This window comes from Anabrus simplex, chromosome 7 (assembly GCF_040414725.1).
Source record: "Anabrus simplex isolate iqAnaSimp1 chromosome 7, ASM4041472v1, whole genome shotgun sequence".
Taxonomy (NCBI): Eukaryota; Metazoa; Arthropoda; class Insecta; order Orthoptera; family Tettigoniidae; genus Anabrus; species Anabrus simplex.
In genome coordinates this window covers 206,790,620-206,810,454 of record NC_090271.1, presented here as the reverse complement: position 1 = coordinate 206,810,454, position 19,835 = coordinate 206,790,620, and the positions used below count along the sequence as shown (strand labels likewise).

The window sequence follows — 19,835 nt, the reverse complement described above, 5'->3', positions numbered from 1 at the left end:
CGCTGTCGATTTCATTTCAGTAACACCCAGTAAACATACGTTTTTCATCACCCCAGAGATATGCTATAGACTTGGTCAGCTGTCAAGTGTGTTTCATCCGAGTCAGGTGAAGTGCATTGCATTATTTACCAAAATAAATAAACTGTGTCCCGTAAAAGCTGCACAACCTTCCCACTGAAGCTTCCACAGTCTGTCAAATCGATTATAAAGTATTAATTTCAGATTTGTGAATCTTATGACTAGAGCCCGGATTTCCATGGAAATGCATGTTTTTAAATAAACTAGTTACGCTCCTCAAACTTTGACTTAACGGTTCGAAATAATCGTTCTTTTTCCCTGCATGTTTGCAAGCTTTGGCCCTTTTAGGAGAAAATTAATGCAAAATGCAAATTTGGAGGATTTTGTATTTAATAGTGAATGCTGGGGCGTTTATTTTGCATAATATGACTTTTCTTCCGACTTTGGACCATATACTGTATATAATATTAAGTTGCATGATAGTGTCTTTTGCGAATATTGGTTTTCAGAATTCGGGATCGTTCTTCCACGTTATATGTCTGTTATTGAGAGACGGAAAGAAAGAACGTATTCCTGGCATCCTACTTGACAAACACAGTTAGTACATACGCTAGAGATGCGATAATTCAATTAATCCAATTTCTGAATTTGCCATCAACGAACTTAATGCCACTGATTAGGCGTAATATCACTTAAGTGACTTTTCCCCCGGTTTAGGTCGTAGACAGTTTTCCAGTAGATGACGCTGCTCGCATTAAAGATGTACGAGTGAAATTCAGCAAAAACAATATGCATCAAGACAATGTATATAAAATCACATTTTGGCAAATTGCCTGCTACGATAAAGTTTAGCAGTTATTGAAGACATTCAACTGTGTCTGCAATCATCGCACGGAGAAGTAGCTGCGGCAGCTAGAGATAATCTGAACAAAGTGATCGGTTCAAATCCTGATTTTGAATTCGTCAAGCTTAAAAAAGACTTACTGTGTGGTGAAAGTGCAAAAGACGTACAATTTGACCTCACTTTGTCGCAAGTATCTTCATTTAAGTATGTACCTGTCACTTTTTGTGAGGTAGAAAGATATTCTGTGTTTAAGAATGTGCTGACAGATAAATGGATGAGCTTAAATCAAGACAATCTGAAGAAATTATTTGCTGTACAATGTTTCAAAAGGAAATGTAACCATGTTGAACTGAAGTTTGATAGTGCATATTTTCCAGTTTACTGCGTATGTTTTGCCATATGATAGTGCATGAATGCATGCATACATATTTTGAGATTTGTTAGTGCATGGAAATCCGGGCTTTAATTATGACTTAAGTTGTCACGGCTAGGAATACATTGTTGTATTCATTATCACAACTGAAATTCTCCTGTTTGATAGTTATAGACAATGTCAGCAACCTATACATGAAATCACACAAACTATGATTCAATCCACGACAATACTTTATATGAATATCAAATTGTTAAGATAAGGAGTGCCTCTTCATGTGTTTTAAACAGAAGAAAGAAAAGAAAGAATAGAAGCCATCGGTTGAATTCCTATATTCATATCTCTTATTTCTCAGACAAATTCCTTTCTTACTTTCTTTCTTCCTTTCTTTCTTTATGTTTATTTTCAGTGTCACGCGTAGTATTTGTATCGAGAGATTTCTTTCCATGCAGATCGTGTGTATTATCCATCTCGTCTGCAGTTATTCTGCGAACACGAGGTCTATATGGCTGTGATGTCTATATGAGGGAGTGTAATTGAGGCTACAATTGAGAAGGAAGTGGCCCAGAAATGCTGTATAGGCTTATGTTAGATACAATCCCAACACTCACGAAGTCGAAACTGGAAACCGTGGAAATAAAACTACACTTTCCTTAGCATTTACATTACACCGTCTGACTGCATCCCATCCGGTGACTGAAGCTTCTTGAATTCAAGGAAGAGTCATAAATCAAATCCGCGTAAACAGGGCGGGAAGCCTTAACGTTAAACAGTAGGCAGAAAAATATCTAGCTATGATTTTAATGCAAGGCAATAATCTGGGATTTCTTCCAGGGTTGGGTTTACGAAAGAGCACATTTAGGTTGGCATCATGAGATGTACGATTCAAATCTCGTTTTTTAATTCAGAACTGGTGCATGCCACATGTGTTATTTGATCTATATAACAGGGAGAGTCAAATAGTATATTTTTCTATGAAGATTAGTAGTAGTAGTAGTAGTAGCAGCAGCAGCAGCAGCATCAGAATACCGCGACCTATGCCAAGAACAAATATGCCTCCGCTGTTCTGTGAACCATTTATCGCAGGGTGGAGCTGGAATGGGCTTGGCAAGCGGACTTCTACCGTCAGGAACGAACGGCGCAATTATAAAAGAGGCAAGATGTCTGACCAGCCGTCCGGTCCAGAGAGCAATGAACCCAGCGGTTCAGGGATCTCAGCTCGACTAGGGCACTCTCAAGCAAGGTTCCTTGCGCTTCTCGGGTAAAGAAATGGCCCAGTCTTTGAACAACTGACAAGAGGAATGAATTCGTTTCGGCATAATGCCTGTAAGTGGCATGGGATATTATTGTTTACAATGGTGGTCAATGACCCAGTGTTGTAGCTATCTACAGTATTGTGTATAGACAGAATTTATCTTTGGTTTACGTCGCTCCGACACAGATAGATCTTATGGCGACGATGGGATAGGAAAGGGCAAGGGCTGGGAAGGAAGTGGCTATGACCTTAATTAAAGTACAGCCCCAGCAATTGCCTGCTATGGAAATGGGAAACCACGGAAACAATCTTCTGGACTGCCTACAGTGGGACTATCTCCCGAATGCAAGCTCACAGCTGCTGGGCCCTAACCGCATGGCCAACTAGGTCGGTATATATCGACAGAAAAATGGAATACAATAGCCTACTCTTGAAAAATATTCTCCACGAGGTTTACTCTAAATGATATGTTGACTTTCTTCTTCTTGCTGACCTTTTCTCAATTACTTGATGCGACACTATACGTGGCTGAAGTCCAATTTTAGAGCCAGATGCCTTTTTTAATACCAAACCTTTGTGGAGGGATGAATTCGCTGTTACACGTTTCTGTGGTAGTTGGCAGTATGATGTAAATTAAAACAAAACACGAACACCCGAGCCAGTGGAATTTACTTGACGTAGCTAAATTTCCCGGTCCGGCCAGCAATCGTACCTGAGACCCTCCGGAACCGAAGGCCGCTATACTGATCATTCAACAAAAGGGGGTCAGACTTGATAAATTTCTTGAACCAAAAGCCAAGTTAAACAGTGCTTTCAAAGATTTTCCTTCCCTTGACTGTTTGGTCTTCCTTAGGACAAAAAAGGAAAACCAAACATTCCGGAAAAAAGAAAATCCTGTCAGCTCATGACTATTTCGTAAACATTAGAGTACCTGAACCTCTGTAAAAAAAAAAGTGGGAGAGGGGCGGAGATTATCTGAGAACATACCCTGCCTGCCAAAAGATGTAGGCCTATATGAAACGGTTGATCCCCCTTTAGGTAGGTATTCTACTTCGGAGCGTGGGGTAACGACTATGGGCCTCCAAAGTCAGTTCTACTTCAGTGTACTAGTGCCAGGCTTCCCGATTGCGTGTATAATCTTTGGCTTCTCACTAAGGCGCCCATGGTTCGAATCCCGGCCAATGTAAGTGGTCTTAAAAAAATAAAAAACGTATGTCCTTGTGGTTAGGATTCCACGAAAATCTGGAGGCCCCCAGGCGAAAATCTCGCTAGCAACAATGAAGTAAATCGGCAGGCTTGCTTTTTGCTCGTTCTTCGGTCAACTCTGACCATCATCCGGTTGTGATAGTATTAAGTTTGCGAGGCCTGGAAAGTCTCATTTTCACACCTGAAATTTTGTTTACTGATGTCTTCAGTTTTCGAAAAGCATGGTGTGAAAATGAGAAACCACGGGAGAACATATTCAGGGATGCCGACTGCGAGATTTAAACCTACCATCTCCTGATTTCAAGCTCATCTAACAGACCCAAATCGCATACTTGATACGATTATTATTATTATTATTATTATTATTATTATTATTATTATTATTATTATTAAGTGGGCCGAACATCGAAGTCATTCGCCCCTCTACTATGAAAAAAATTAAGGAGATTTACCCTTAAAATGATTATCACAACTTTTGAACGCATACACCATGACATTATGAACTATAGTAATTAAAACTCAGATGCTAAGGAAAAACTATTTCCTTTCTGAGGTCATTTTACCCGAAATCTGAAAAGTAAGTGTTTAATGGTGGGTCCCTGAGCCCGTTAAAAGCAATTTTATGTGACAATAAATGCACGTTTCGCCCCTTTTTATTGCTTTGATCATATCTTGCTTATATCAGTAATATTTGGTTGTATTTTGAGCATCTTTGTTTAAATTGAGGCGTCACTTTAACGAGGTACATGGTATTTGCTTCGCTTTTCAAACACAAGATTTCAAAATTCTGTAGAAGATGTATTTTGTCTTTCTTTTCCCGAAACAGACAGGTAGCAGGTTTAGAAGACATGATTCCCAGAAAGAGATGCTGCACGCCGACAGATACCAAAGAGCATGTTAATACTTCATTTTCCCCCCTGTGGGTTGGGGACGCAGATTAAAAATACACCCACAGTATCCCCTGCCTGTCGTAAGAGGAGACTGAAAGGAGCGTCCAAGGGATGATTGTATTAGAACCATGAAACTACTTGTGATTAATACCATCACGTGGCGAACACCATGGATCGCCTGTACTTGCGAGTAATACCACTATGTTAGGTACACAATAGGTGTGATTAGTAGCAACAGAAGGAGAGTCTGTATGAGTTTTCCAGTATCCGTGTTGGTACCATTGTGAGAAACACCACGGGTCTGGGCGTTGCCTGTGATTAGTACCACTATATGAGGAACACCACGGGAATACCGGCGCCCGTAATTAGTACACCTAGGTGAGGAACACCATGGATTTGCGTTGCCTATGACTGGCGCCATGATGTGAGAAACACCACAGGTCTGCGTTACCTGTGCGACGTACAATACTTGTGAGTAGTACCATAACGTGTGGAACACCGTGAGTCTACGCTACTTTTGACTAGTACCGCAACATGACAAATACCTTGGTTCTACTTTACTAGCGACAAGTGCCATTATGAGGGGCCATAGACCTGGATTTTGGACCTCTTTAGACAACAAGCATCCTCGATTCAGGATTGTGCTTTAGAAGCAGTTCCTTGGTCAGTACTGTTAGTTTTTGGGTTAGATCCACTGATTGTTTTAAATTCATATCCATCCATTCATTCTTCATCGTCACGTTTTTTTAAAATTCTGGTTAGTGGATGATTTTGAACTTTTAAATTGTCATTACATTTCGTCCCATTAGGGGCCGATATCCTAGATGTGAGACCCCTTAAAGAAACAAGCATCATCATCAGCATCTCAATACTTCACTTTTTGGTTCCATTTTAAGAAAACAGAGCGAGAACACCTCGGCGTTATGATACTAAATGAAGTATAAAATTTTAGATTACCTCTTGCAAGGTTAAACGTGTCTCCCATATTATTCGCTAATCAGTTTTTGACACATGTAATGTTAGTAATACTCTAATACTTGCAACCTATCCCTAACATGTTTAAGTCATATTTACCCATTTTCTGGACATACTTTGTTGGTTTTAGGGCATAGTTGCTTGCATATTTTGTACCTTTTTAGGACTAAAACTTTCGATCCCTAGTAATAATAATGTTCAGCTTGAACGTCTTCAAGTCCCCTCATGCATTAACACTTTGCACCAGTACGTTAAGATATTTAGACCATACAACAGGCGTACTGGCAGGCACACTTCTTCCTCTGGCAGTAGTAGCGTACATCGTCGAGTGGTGACCTAGGGCGCGCGCAGTGACGGGAGAGTGAGACAGATGGACAGACTCGCTTTCTGGCGCCGCACACGGGGTGTATTCATTGTAGGTAGTCAGCGGGCTAAATGCGTTTTGGCCGCTAGCAACAACTCGTCTCCTCTCAAGGACTCGCGGAAGTGCTAGGCTGCCTTCACCATGACAGCAGAACCTACTTCTGAGCGAACAATTAGTGACATCGTTAGACTTCAGTTCTCTGAGTACTCATCCTGATGTGAGCTAATGGTGACTGGACATAACCTGAAATGATTCAAACATCACCTTTTACTCCTGTCCGTTCTCCTTCACCTAATTCTTCGTCCTTTTTGAACGCATTTCAACGATATTTCTAATAATTAAATATACTGCCTTAATCGATATCCCAACATACCGTCTGCATTTTCAACACGATGTCTGAACAATTTAGGGGCTGCCTGGCCGAGGCGGTAAAGGCGTGCTCGGTTCGCCCGGAAGGACGTGGGTTCGAATCCCCGTCGGGAAGTAGTAAAATTTAAGAAACAAGATTTCCACTTCCGGAGGTGCACATGGCCCTGAGGTTCACTCAGCCTACACCAAAAATGAGTACCAGGTTAATTCCTGGGGGCAAAGGCGGCCGGGAGTAGAGCTAACCACCGGTTACGGATAGTGGAAGCCTTTACCTTCCACCCCTCCAAGGGCCTTCATGGCTTTTTGACCTTTTGTCTGAACAATTTAGCACGCTATGATTTTATTTTATTTCTTGATTATGAGCGAAAGACTAATTTTCAAGGGTATTTTCTGAAGAGTGAATCAATTGCAGTTGGCCAATTATCCTCTGATACTACAATTTTACCAAAAAGTCGAATGTTTTAATGCTCTTCTTTACCCACATAAAGCAGTACCGTGTCCTAGTTTAAGTAATAAATCATACAACGAAACCAGTACTCGGATAATCATCTCCTATTTAAGACCTCGCACTAAGCAGTCAATATTGGAAATGCAGTACTCTTTATTTTTCACTGACCTATCCTTGATTTTCCACCGTAAGGTACAATCTAGAACAAAAACTTTCACCAGCAATGTCATCCACCCAGACAGCTGATAATGACAAGAGGTGGCAGCATGGATGAAAAAACTGTTCTCAGCAACACAAAAAAAATGCGTGGGCATTTCACTGAGCCCGATGGAATTTCACATTCGTTTATTTTGTACAACTTCTTTCCCTCGCCATCGCGTATCTACTTGCTCTCTCTCTCTCTCTCTCTCTCTCGTACACACTCTTGGTAAGGTATTCAATACCGCTAGCAAGAAAGCGATAACGTATAGAGAGCAGGAAATAAGCTGGGAATGATACCCGATAAATAAATAAATTACGCAACCAGAAATGTACGGAAATTAGTAGCATGATCGTATGTTACATATCCGAACACATTCATTCATGCCGTAAAAGGTGAGCCTTGGTGCTGCAGGGGACGTTATGTCTTGAGCAGTTCTCTTCAGCTCTGTAGAAGAACTGGAGGTCATTCTGGCAGCCAAGTTTTTAAAATAGGACTCTCTTGGTCGTCGTTTTCCGAGCAACATTTTCTTCACAGTTGTTGCAAAATAATGCACCGTATGTAAAGATATACCCGGTTCGAACCCCACTGTCGGCAGCCCTGAAGATGGTTTTCCGTGGTTTCCCATTTTCACACCACGTAAATGCTGGGGCTGTACCTTAATTAAGGCCACGGCCGCTTCCTTTTCACTCCTAACCCTTTCCTGTCCCATCGTCGCCATAAGACATTTCTGTGTCGGTGCGACGTAAAGCCAATAGCAAAAAAAAAAAAAAAGATATACCCCGCGGTTTTTACCTTCCGTATTTTCTCCAACTTCCTTGGGAATATGGTCATTCATTACTTTTCCTTTGTGTCCAAATTGATTGGGTCAGTTTGTAACCTTTTCCTTCCGCGGTTTCCCAGTGTCTAATTTTCACATCCATATGTATGTACATTACAGACAAAGCTCTATACAAATACATTCTTTCCACACATTTTAAAATCCGTAATTCCTGAAAGATTGTATTCACACAAATTATGTGTAAAATATGCTTTTACAAGTTGTTTTACGTCGCACCGACACAGATAGGTCTCATGGCGACAATGAGATAGGTAAGGGCTGGGACTGGGGAAGGTGAGGTCGTGGCCTTAACTAAGGTACAGCCCAACATTTGCCTGGTGTGAAAGTGGGGAAACTACGGAAAACTATCTTCAGGGCTCCCGACAGTGGGGTTCGAACCCACTATCTTCCGAATAAAAGCTCACAGCTTCACATCTCTATAAAATATGTATATTATTACTGGTTAGCTTATTATTATTATTATTATTATTATTATTATTATTATTATTATTATTATGCAAAGGAAGGCTTGCTTAGTCATAGGCATTCTTTTCTTCGCCTCATGGATACTTCCGTTGTTACAGCGGACAATACTACCGAGATAGCAAAACTGGCTTATGTGCTCAATTTTCGAGCTCCGATTTTTATTTCAATTTGAGTTTGTGAATAGCTCTACTCATAACCATGATTTTGATATTCTTACGTAAATTTTGAGGTGGCATTGGGATAAGATTTCAGCTATTAAGCTACTAATAGTCACTGTATACATAAAATACAAAGACGACTCTTCTGATTGAGGGCCGGTATTATAATGAGGGTTTAAACTGAAGATTGAGTTAAACTGTAACTTGAGTTTAAACCGATGTTGAGTCTTATAATGGCCGGCCTAACTTAAACCGAGGCGAAGAAGGAAATCTACGATCTTGGTAGGAGTGACTTGCAAGAAAAGATGACTGTCGGTAATGTTTTGTTTACTTCTTGTAGGTAAAATGGTGGATAAAAGCAACAAGCGTTGTGCTAATTTTACTTCAAAGGAAATAGAATTGTTTGTGCAATCAGTACAGAAATATTTATATACAGTAGTCCATGAAACAGTGGCCTTATGAATTCCTCCGAAACCTCCCATTTTAATAAACATACTTCGGGAGGCATAAAACCGCAATACTATTAGTAGCTGACTGAGGGGTTCTACAGCATGATTTCTGAAATAGAAGGAAGTTACTTTATTTTCTAAAATTTACAATTTTGACATTCAAACAGTTCAAAAAGTAATTTCGGCTCCATGGTTAAATGGTTAGCGTGCTGGCCTTAGGTCATAGGGGTCCCGGGTTCGATTCTCGGCGGGGTCGGGAATTTTAACCTTAATTGGTTAATTTCGCTGGCACGGGGACTGGGTGTATGTGTCGTCTTCATCATCATTTCATCCTCATCATGACGCGCAGGTCGCCTATGGGAGTCACTTCAAAAGACCTGCACCTGGCGAGCCGAACTTGTCCTCGGACACTCCCGGCAATAAAAGCCATACGCCATTTCATTTTTCATACTTATGTTTTCATTGCATGTTTTATTCTAGCACCAATTTGCTGAAATAGGGCTATGTCAGCCTGTTTAAAAACTATTTTTCATTCCATATATGAAAGTGACGCCCCCTTGCTCAGAAAACTCGTAGTGCCCGTGGTCGTTCAATAATTTGAACCACTTCTTCGTCATCGTTTAGTATTTCTTCAAACACCTAAAAAATATCTTCGAGATCCATTCGTTCTGCCGTGTTGTAAGGTTATGTATTCTTAAGCTTCAGTTTAAACGGTAGATGAGTGGCATTAAAATTAATCTTTAGTTACACTTAAGATTAAGTTTTATAATACACGACTAACAGATAAACCGAAGTTTAAATTGAACCAACAGTTTAAACATGTTATTATAATACCGGCTCTTAATGATCTTGGCAATTCCCTTATGGTGTAAGAAAACACACACAATTTAAATGAGTAATTTCATAGGAATGTATTCAGTCAAATTATATGTAAAATAATCAGACCGTAAGTAACGGGCAATTGACGGGACCCAAATAGGGACCTCCCTAATTGGAAGCGATCTCCGGTTCCAGTTAGCGAGACGGAAGGGAAGAGGAGAGATGGCACAACACAGCTCAGCGCTGAGCAAGTAGCAGACGGCAAGACAGGAAGCGGCCGGAGGTGAATACCCTCACACCCAGGACAAAACAGAGCACAAGTAATTCAGCCCTCTAAGATTTTCAGGACATTTCACAATCCCTGTTGTTAGGGTGTCGATACATTTCCAATCATAAAATGAATACGTTCATACATCTTCAATATAGACTGTTATGGCTTGGGACCTCCACAATCCTCAATGTACAACTAGCTCTGTGGCTTCGGTTAGCTCTACATCTTTCAACTTGAAATAATTAAAAACCATCATCGCCTTGGTCTCCCTCGACTTCTTTTATCCTCCATTCGACCACCGAAGACTGTTTATAAGTAAAGCTTAACCCATCGGGTTTGCTCCTAACTTCAACGCTGCCGATGATGGGATTCAAACCCACCGTCTCCCGAATGCAAGCTCACTGCTGCGTGAACCTAACCGACGGCCAACTCGCTGGGTGATTTTGCACTTTCACACCAGGAAAACTCTGGGTATGCATCTTAATTAAGGCTACGGTCGCTACCTTCCCAATGCTTATCCTTCACGTCCTTTCGCCGCCGTAAATCTGTGTTAGTGAGACTAGCAAGAAAAAATCTCACTAATGAACACGATATCCTAAACCTATCCAGATTTAACTTCCGTACAGCAGAGTCTTTCTGAATACTGACAGATGTAAGGATAGTTCTGTCCGAGAGCTAATTTATTTTTCACAGAATACCATTTATCGCATCAGAGAAAGGTGGTGGTGGTGGTGGTGGTGGTTGTTGTTAAACACAGATTCAATTTTTCTTGGTATACGGCCATCCTTGGAGAACACACACACACTAAATACTTCGAAGTCCGGTCCCGAGATGTAGGGGGGCAACGCGTCCGCCTGTCACCCGGCGGCCCCGAGTTCGATTCCCGGCCGGGTCAGGGGTTTTTAATTGTAAATTATTAATATCCCTGGCCTGGGGACTGGATGTTTGTGTCATCCTTAATGTTCCTTTCCTCACATTCAACACTTCCGCCATTTCCAAATACACGCAGGTTCACAACATATGGTGCAAAGTACGGGAAAAAGATCGAATAAATAGCATTAAAAATACTTCGAATGACCCATCTGTTCCAGTTCTGAATTCCCTACCTGACATTCAATCCTCTTTTCAAAACTAAATATTCCGAGAAAATAAAATATTGTCGATTTTTCTTGCAAATATTTTCCAAGATAATCCAATCATTTTGCCGGGTTCTCAATGAAGTTCTTCATGCGTAACTTTACCTGGCAATTCAAATAAATAGCCAACAACGCAACGTATGTATAACGCGACGGATTGCAGAGGTGATGAGGTCGCTAGCGGAACATAAGAGGAAAAAGAATTCTGTAGTATAGCGCTTAGCTGCACTAGTTTTAAGATTTTTCATATGAAAAGAGTAATAAGTTATAAAAACGCTCCGGATGTGAATGCTGAACACTGCGATAGATAATAATTGGAGCAAAAGGGGCTGGAGAAATATTCTCACGCACAGACGAGACTAAGATGCAAGGCAGTGCTTTGAAACTTGAAATTAAAACAACTATCCAAGCAGTAACATAGAATGATGGAAAATCTCCAAGTAAATGTACCTTTCCTACCTCATCAATCACCTCAAAATGTTAACTTCATATGAATCGTTAGTCTTAACTTCGAGCTAGTTTAAAATGTCATACTGTCAAGCACACAATTTCCAGTCGAGGTTACTTCCGGCATAAGAAAAAAAAAAAAAAAAAAGATACCACTTGTCATGCCCTAGGTGACAATTGCATTAGTTAGAATCAACTATCTCACATATTTCCTAATATTCTTGTAGCACAAATCGAAAATTTGTAAGAATGGGATAATTTTCTGTTGAAAAAGATACTTCTTGTTGCTTGCAATTCCATCTGAACAATAGCATCGAAATCCAAAAACAATCATAAGGTTATATTCAACCTATACCAATGATTTAGGCTAGCGTGTTTGTTTTCGATACGGGGATAGATATCCTTGGAGGTATATTACAAACCTTTCCAAAAACATATGAATACAAATTAAAATACTGAAACTATGAGAAGCTAATCGAAATATCATCCTGTTTCCACGACAGAGTGAGAGTACCGCACCGTATGATCCGAGAGCTCAGCTTAAAACACTGAAAACGTTGGTTTCCAATAATACCGAAGATTTCACTTTACCACACACTGTATGTTTTTTTCTTTTTTTTTTTTTTTTGCTATTTGCTTTACGTCGCACTGACACAGATAGGTCTTATGGCGACGATGGGGCAGGAAAGGCCTAGGAATGGGTAGGAAGCGGCCGTGGCCTTAATTAAGGTACAGCCCCAGAATTTGCCTGGTGTGAACATGGGAAACCACGGAAAACCATCTTCAGGGCTGCCGACAGTGGGGTCACACTGTATGTAAGACAGAGGCGAGCGTAGGTGCCGCTAGTCCCAAACTCGATTGTCCTTGGTTCGAACTCCTGCGTCTGATTGTGGAATTTTCATTACGACCAGTCCTTGGTCTCGGATGACTCCACAAGTACGTGAGAAGGAAGCACTAAAAATTATTGCATGCATGATGAGATTTCCTAATTTTATATTTTTATTCAGAGCAGTAAGATAAAAATAGCGATGCTGCATTCCTTTGATTATCCGTATGCGACACATAATTTTTCTGTTTCTCAACAGGAAGAGTTACAATGACTGAAAAATGTTTACTTCATAAAGCGGGCGGGCGATGGCCCGGGTAAACCAACCACCGTTCATTTCCCCCAAGCAGCCACAATCGATACTCGACATTGTAGACAGCGCGGCAGCTTCAGTTCGGGCGACGACCTCCAAAGAACTACACTACGTCACACAGTTTCCACCACTCCTCATTCTGCCCCATAGAATATCATCAATCACCTCAAAATGTAACTTCATATGAATCGTTAGTCTTATCAACCTCTTCATATGAATCGTTAGTCTTATCAACCTCGAGCTAATTTAAAATGTCATACTGTCAAGCACACAATTTCCAGTCGATAACAGGTTACTTCCGGAATAAGGAAACCACTTGCCATGCCTAATGGTATGCACAGCCTATTTAATCCAGCTGATAACAGCCTAGTGAAGAAAACGACGGACCTACCTGATTTAAGGTATAACGACCTATACGTTTCCTAGTGGGCCTACTTCAGTTTGGCTCTCGGTCGAGGTACTTAGACCAGGGCCTCTCAGTGTACAAGCACTGTGCACGGTGCAAAAGAAGACTTCGCTTGGTTGACCAGAGTGCAGACCACCACTCCTCGATTTGGAGCAACAGCGCTATCTCTCTCTTTCCCCACGCCTGTCTCCCTCTTCCTCACTTGCTCCGTAGCGCTCCAAATCCGAGCCGAGTTGAGCCGAGCTTAGCCGAGTAGGCCAGAGACGAAGCCGAGCCGAGTGGGACCGATGTACTGTGCAAGGAACTCTGCGCCTCAGTTTGCACGCGTGAGATTTTGGGCGTTTGAGAGGCCCTGACTTAGACGAAAGCATGGTTTCAAAGATACTTTTCAGTTTTGCACGAGAATCATTGAATATTTGGAAAATGCAATACATGATTGGAAATGATTATCTAATGCTAGTATTTCCTTGACTATACTTTGCGTTTCGCGACACTGACACGGATAAGTAGATCAAGGCGGAGTGCGTCTTAGCTTCCGAAGATAGAAAAACAGTAGAATTAGAGAAAAAAATTGTGATTGGAAAGTATTTGCAAGATTCACGACCCAAATCGATGACCCTAAGAGAGGCACGGACAATATCCGTCGCCTTAATGTAGTTGACTACTTCAGATGTAACGGGGTTTTCTAAAGTCTTTAACGTCCCGGAATCCAAAGACAAGTACTTATCACATATATACACCCTCAGATGCTACCAGCCTTAGTCAGAATCAAACCTATTATCTTGGAAACGTAAGGTTAACGACTGTCCGCCCCACAGATTTCTATATTGTGAAATCAACCTTAAACCTTAATGCTACCTGTATCATTAATACTGTGTAAGATTATGATAGAGCCCACTATCGGCAGCTCTGAAGATGGTTTTCCGTAGTTTCCCATTTTCACACCAGGAAAATGCTGGGGCTGTACCTTAATTAAGGCCACGGCCGCTTCCTTCTCTTTCCTAGCCTTTCCTGTCCCATCGTCGCCATAAGACCTATCTGTGTCGGTGCGACGTAAAACAGATAGCAAAAAAAAAAAAAAAGATAGTGATTATTTTAGAGTAAAACTACATGAGGTTAACTGCCACGAAACACATGAAAAAAATCTCAATAGACCCAATTTCGATATAAAATTTAAGATATGGCTACTGACCTCCGGTTCCCAGCACCTTGAGCAGCTCGAAATTTGACATGTCCACTCGGCCAACTCCAGTAAGGTTCACTGAAATAGGAAACAAGACAGTAGTTAAAATTCCGATTAACTTTCTCGTAAAGGAAGTGAACAACAAATAAAATACACTTATTTCCAAAACATGTACATTAAAAAGCCATGGCTTTATACAGTAATATGGAAATCACAATGAACTCAAAATGTGTAAGACAACTTGTTGCAGAAAACAAAGTACGTAGGTTGATTTCTGCTTCCATTAGCCACCGTATCATTATTAATAATGGAAACCACTGTCCTGCTCCATGGCTAAATGGTTAGCGTGCTGGTCTTTGGTCACAGGGGTCCCGGGTTCGATTCCCGGCGGGGTCGGGAATTTTAACCATAATTAGTTAATTTCGCTGACACGAGGGACTGGGTGTATGTGTCGTCTTCATCATCATTTCATCCTCATCACGGCGCGTAGGTCGCCTATGGGTGTCAAATCGAAAGACCTGCATCTGGCATCTTGTCCTCGGACACTCCCGGCACTAAAAGCCATACGCCATTTTTTTAAATGGAAACCACTGGACTCTTACGACATATTATAAGTGAAAAGGATTATTGTTTCTTAGAATTTCCCTTTGTTAGTTTTGAAATTCCATAATTAACCTAAGATCAGTGCGGCTCGTGACAAAAAACTTTCAGGAGATTCACAACATTTTTGTTCACGTCTCAAATGTAACAATGTATAACGCAAAGTAGTAAAAAGTAACATTTTTTAATCATTTCAGTAAAAGTTTTTTGTACTCTTCCTTTTCCACTCATAATATGGTAGAACCCTTACAACCGAGGATCAGTTTTATCCGAGACTAATCTGCGAGCGTACAACAAAACCAACATTACTACTACTACTGTTTTCATTCCGTACACTGGTGGAGTAAGGCGAGGGTGAATTCTTCTGTCAGGCCAGGAGATGTGTTGCGATAAAGGTGAGAAGGGAGCAGCCGTGGCCTATAAAAGGAAATGTCCCAACATTCCTCTTAGTGAGGAGAATGGACAGCCGACGGTGGAACCAACCCACCGCTTCCCGAATACATAGCTGAAAAGTCGTGGCCACTTAACGTTAGCTACTCTGCTCGATGAAAGCAAAATTTACAGCAACGTTGATACAATGCTGTACTGCAGTGAATATTACAGGATGTGAGCTTTATTTTTAGTTTTTACATACTACGAAGTTCACCTAGGTATGCTAACAAGCATAACAATTATGCGTACCACATTTACCGGTACTCAAATTAATTTAACTTGAAACGATTCCTCAATCACAACACAAAGCACATTTTCCCCCGCGATTACAAGTACCTGTCCAGAATTACTGGAGTAATCTTTCGGCATGGTAACGCAATTGTAACTGCAGGGAGGCTGTGGTTAGCAGTAATACGGGAGGTGGCGGACCCTTGTGGTTAACTGTAATACTATCTCTGGATAGAGGGTGGTTGTTGACGGAAAGGTACATGCCTTACCGAGCTCCTCGCTTATGGGGATATCTGGGCAGGTTCATACAGTAGCACAAAACCCAGTGTGCTCCCTGCCTTGTCAGTTAAAAGGAACAACTGGCAGTGTAACGTAGCTTTGATATGTGTCGAATGCTTTCGAACGATTGATGAAATGAGGTCGAAACAAAGAAAACGATTTTGAATTATCCATGAATGCGTGAATATGCAAGAGAAGGGGGTGTTCACGTCTTAATGTGCCCCTGAGAGTCCACCGCCAATGCCTAAGATACCATGATATTACATTATAGAACCACTCTCAGGATTTATGGTCATGAAGACGTTCGGATTAAGGTAATGGGAACCTACAGATTATAATTACTCTATAAGGGGATACGTGACACACAATATTCGGGAAGAAAATGTATTTAATAGAACATTAAACATCTCCAAACTTTCAGAAGTAGGCTACAGTGGAAAGGCCAGTGATCAATGAGCTGTTGCCAGGAATAACAACAAAAATGTACAGCTCCTTGATTGAATGCACAGCGTCGAAGCCTTCGGTGCAGAGGGTCCTGTTTTTGCTTCCCGGTCGGGTCGGGGATAGATTTTTTGTTCCGATGCACATATGTTCATATATACACAGCACCACCAATCACTGCAGAAACATGAACTAGTTAATTTATTCCTCCACATAGGATTGTCATCAGGAAGGGCTTCTGGCCGTAAAACAGTCCAAGAGATAGTAAACAGTAGCCAAAGAGCATTGAAAAATATGGCTACTAAGAAACTAAATGTGAAATAGGTACAAGAGGTTCAGACCACCACTTCGCAACATAATACAGTATGTGGATTAGTACGATTCATTCTCTTGCCGAGAAAGTGGTCCATTCGATGAGTGGTTAACGGGATAGCAGAGCTGCGAGCATACAGTGAGTGTGTCAGGCAGGCGGAATGTATCTGTGTATGTGTGTACGTACAAGAGTCGTGACTAGTTTTATGAACCGGTACTCTGGTAGCTATCAAACTGTTTACGTAACACTTTTCTCCCCTGAAACCCTAGTCAACAGCTTGGGCTGCATCTACCAGAGAACTTACCTACTTAGCAAGGCAGATAGGCAGAGCGTTAAGAGTGTACGTGGCTGACGATACTACGGTCCTTACTTATAAATACCCGTATGGTACGATATTTAATGCGCTTGGATAGCTCGCTATAAGCATGTTACATCAACAAAATTATAATACAGGGGAAAGTTTTAGGGTCTGCAACTTCAAAAACTGTTGTTGTTGCTGCTGTTGAATGGGTTTGATGAAGCTTTCCATGCCACCCTACCCTGTGCTGACCTAATATCTCAAGTAAAGACTGTACAGGTTATGACAGTGTGGTTAGAGTCGCGCAGCTGTGAGCTTGTATTCGGGAGATCGTGGGTTCGAACCCCACTGTCGGCAGCCCTGAAGATTGTTTTCCGTGGTCTCCAATTTTCACACCAGGCAATTAAAGCCATGGCTGCTTCCTTTCCACTCCTAGTCCTTTCCTATCCCAACGTCGCCATAAGACCTTGATTCACAAGTTGTGCTGAACCCAAAACTGGGACAAGGCCAGATAGAAGAAGAAATCAAATGAGAACTCAACAATAGTTACATTAGATAGAGAGTATCATGGAGGTGCACAAAATTAATAAATTTAACGAAAGAAGGCAATTATTTTTAATAAAATGTTACTGACGACACTCTTAGGCTATATGTTGGAAGATTTTAACCATATCAAAGATAAAAGTCATATCAGTCATAAGAACTGTCCACTAAAGCTCTAACAATTCTGTTCAATATGTCGCACGCAATGCTCAGACAACGTCGATGTTAGAGAATATTTTATTCTTAAGAACAACGCAGTGTCTTCAGTCTTAATTACACTTCCGTGCCGAACTTGTGCTACGCATGACGTCTGTTGGGTAATTAGATTTTGTTATGTTAATACCTTACATCTGCTGTTTCTGTCTTTCCGCAGGGCAACGTCAAGAATGGAGCGACTGCCGATAAAGGAATGAGAGACGAAACATCTTTGTTCATCTCTGGTAAAAACAGGCTATTTCCCATTTGTTCCATGCCACAGCAACGACAGTAGTTCAGCACACAAAGTACAGGTAACGATGCAATAATATAGGAACTACAAAATCCTCAAAGTAATTTCCTGTGCACATAATAAACAAGGCTGCGATTTATGGGGCTAATTAAATCTCGATGCATTTAAAGGGAAAATGATACGACTATTAAAATATTGCGTCTAATAAATAAATGAAGTGCACAGGAGAGGGGTATTTATTGACGCAACCGAAGAAGTGTTACTACCACCGGGCGAGTTGGCCGTGCGGTTAGGGTCACGCAGCTTTGAGCTTGCATCCGGGAGATAGTGGGTTCGAACCCCACTGTCGACAGCCCTGAAGATGGTTTCCCGTGCTTTCCCATTTTCACACCAGGCAAATGCTGGGGCTGTACCTTAATTAAGACCACGGCCACTACTTTCTAAAGCCTGTCACTTTCCCATCCGTCCGCCATCGAAAACCTTCCATGTGTTAGTGCGACGTTAAACCACTAACAAACACAAGAAAATTATCTTATTTAATTCACTGGTGTGATATTTGGTAATCGTATCACCATTTTGGTTCGACTAACAGTGGAGGTGAACATTTGAACATTGGGAATACACGAAGACGCGCTGTACGCGCTCTAGCAACAGGAGGTCTCAGCTCCGCAACCATCTCTTCGTTTGGTTCCAATGACATGTTTTGACAGAATTACAGAGTACTGTATAAGCAAATTGATGATTTACATTGCAAAAATGTAAGACATAGGCTACGCGTAAGCCCGCCGAGTTCTCAGATTAATGAACGTAGGTCATACCAGCGATAAGGCAATGAACAATGCAACTAACAAAAGTATACACCGAGTTTCAAGATATGCGAGAATGGGGTCCTACCTATCATGAATTCTAAGACGGCACACACATCCAGCCACCGAGCCATCGGAATTAACCAATGAAAGTTACAATCCCCGACCCGGCCGGGAATCGAATCCGGGAACTCCTGGACCCAAAGGCCAGCAAACTAACCATTTAGTCATGGAGCTGGACGTATTTCGGTAATATTGAGGTATGTTCTCTTGGAAGTTAATGAGGCCGACTAGCCCTGGTGTATCACTACAAAGGTGCTGTTGGATCGTGTTTGCGGGCGTAGTGGGAGCAGAGAGCAGAGAACAGACCCAGTCATGCATGAGAGAAGCAAGGACGTCGCCAAGATCCAGGTGAATCACGGCCGATGCAACCAGCTGCTCCAAGACAGCTGGAATAAGACCAGGTGCACATTCCAGCTGGAAGTAATTAAGTGAATTCCTCCTCGTACAGATGAATAATCAGTAACAACACTTGTATTCCAAAAGTCTCATACCTCTTAAATACTGCCTGGATATTCCTTTCGTGAACACATTCCTAATGTTTTATAGTTGAGCTACAGCGCATTTTCTACGTAACGTTGTTTACATCGACTGATCACGTGGTGACAGTTTTCATATCCTTGTCTCATAGTAAGCTAGAATGTCACTTTTCTTATTGTTCACCAGGTCGATAACCCACAAACAAGTTTTTGGAAAACTACTACATCCTAATATTCTTTAAAAAATAATAGGCTACTTGTGGTTAGCACTAACAGTATTTGGCCTATTTTTACAGCTGGAGGGCCTTCCTGACGCCAACCCTACGTTAAGGGACGAATCCACTACTGCGTGTTTCCGTGACAGTTGGTAATGTAGTGTGTTGAGGGCATATGAAGCGTTGTGTGTTAAGACGAACAGAAGAATCTAGTCCCCGAGCCAGATAATTAACCAAACACGTCTAAAGTCACTAGCCCGACCGTTAATCGAACCTGAGACCCTCTGAACCGAAGGCTGCAACGGCAACCATTCAGTCGAATACCGGACTTCTGAAAAACTATTCACAGGATACTATTCAAAGACTCTTAACATACGCGCACAGGACCTGCAATGGGTCAAAAAGAAGAAATCTACCCTTGCATCCTTAGAACACAAA

General features: G+C 41.4%; 1 protein-coding gene across 1 annotated transcript in view; it reads right to left on the bottom strand.

Annotated features, from left to right (window-relative positions):
* LOC136877474 (ribosomal protein S6 kinase alpha-5) overlaps nt 1–19,835 on the bottom strand; it is a 202,203-nt gene that overhangs the window by 164,097 nt on the left and 18,271 nt on the right. The window contains exon 2 of the mRNA XM_067151539.2: nt 14,265–14,333. Coding sequence (XP_067007640.1) covers nt 14,265–14,333 — 69 coding nt within the window. The remainder of the gene's footprint in view (nt 1–14,264; nt 14,334–19,835) is intronic.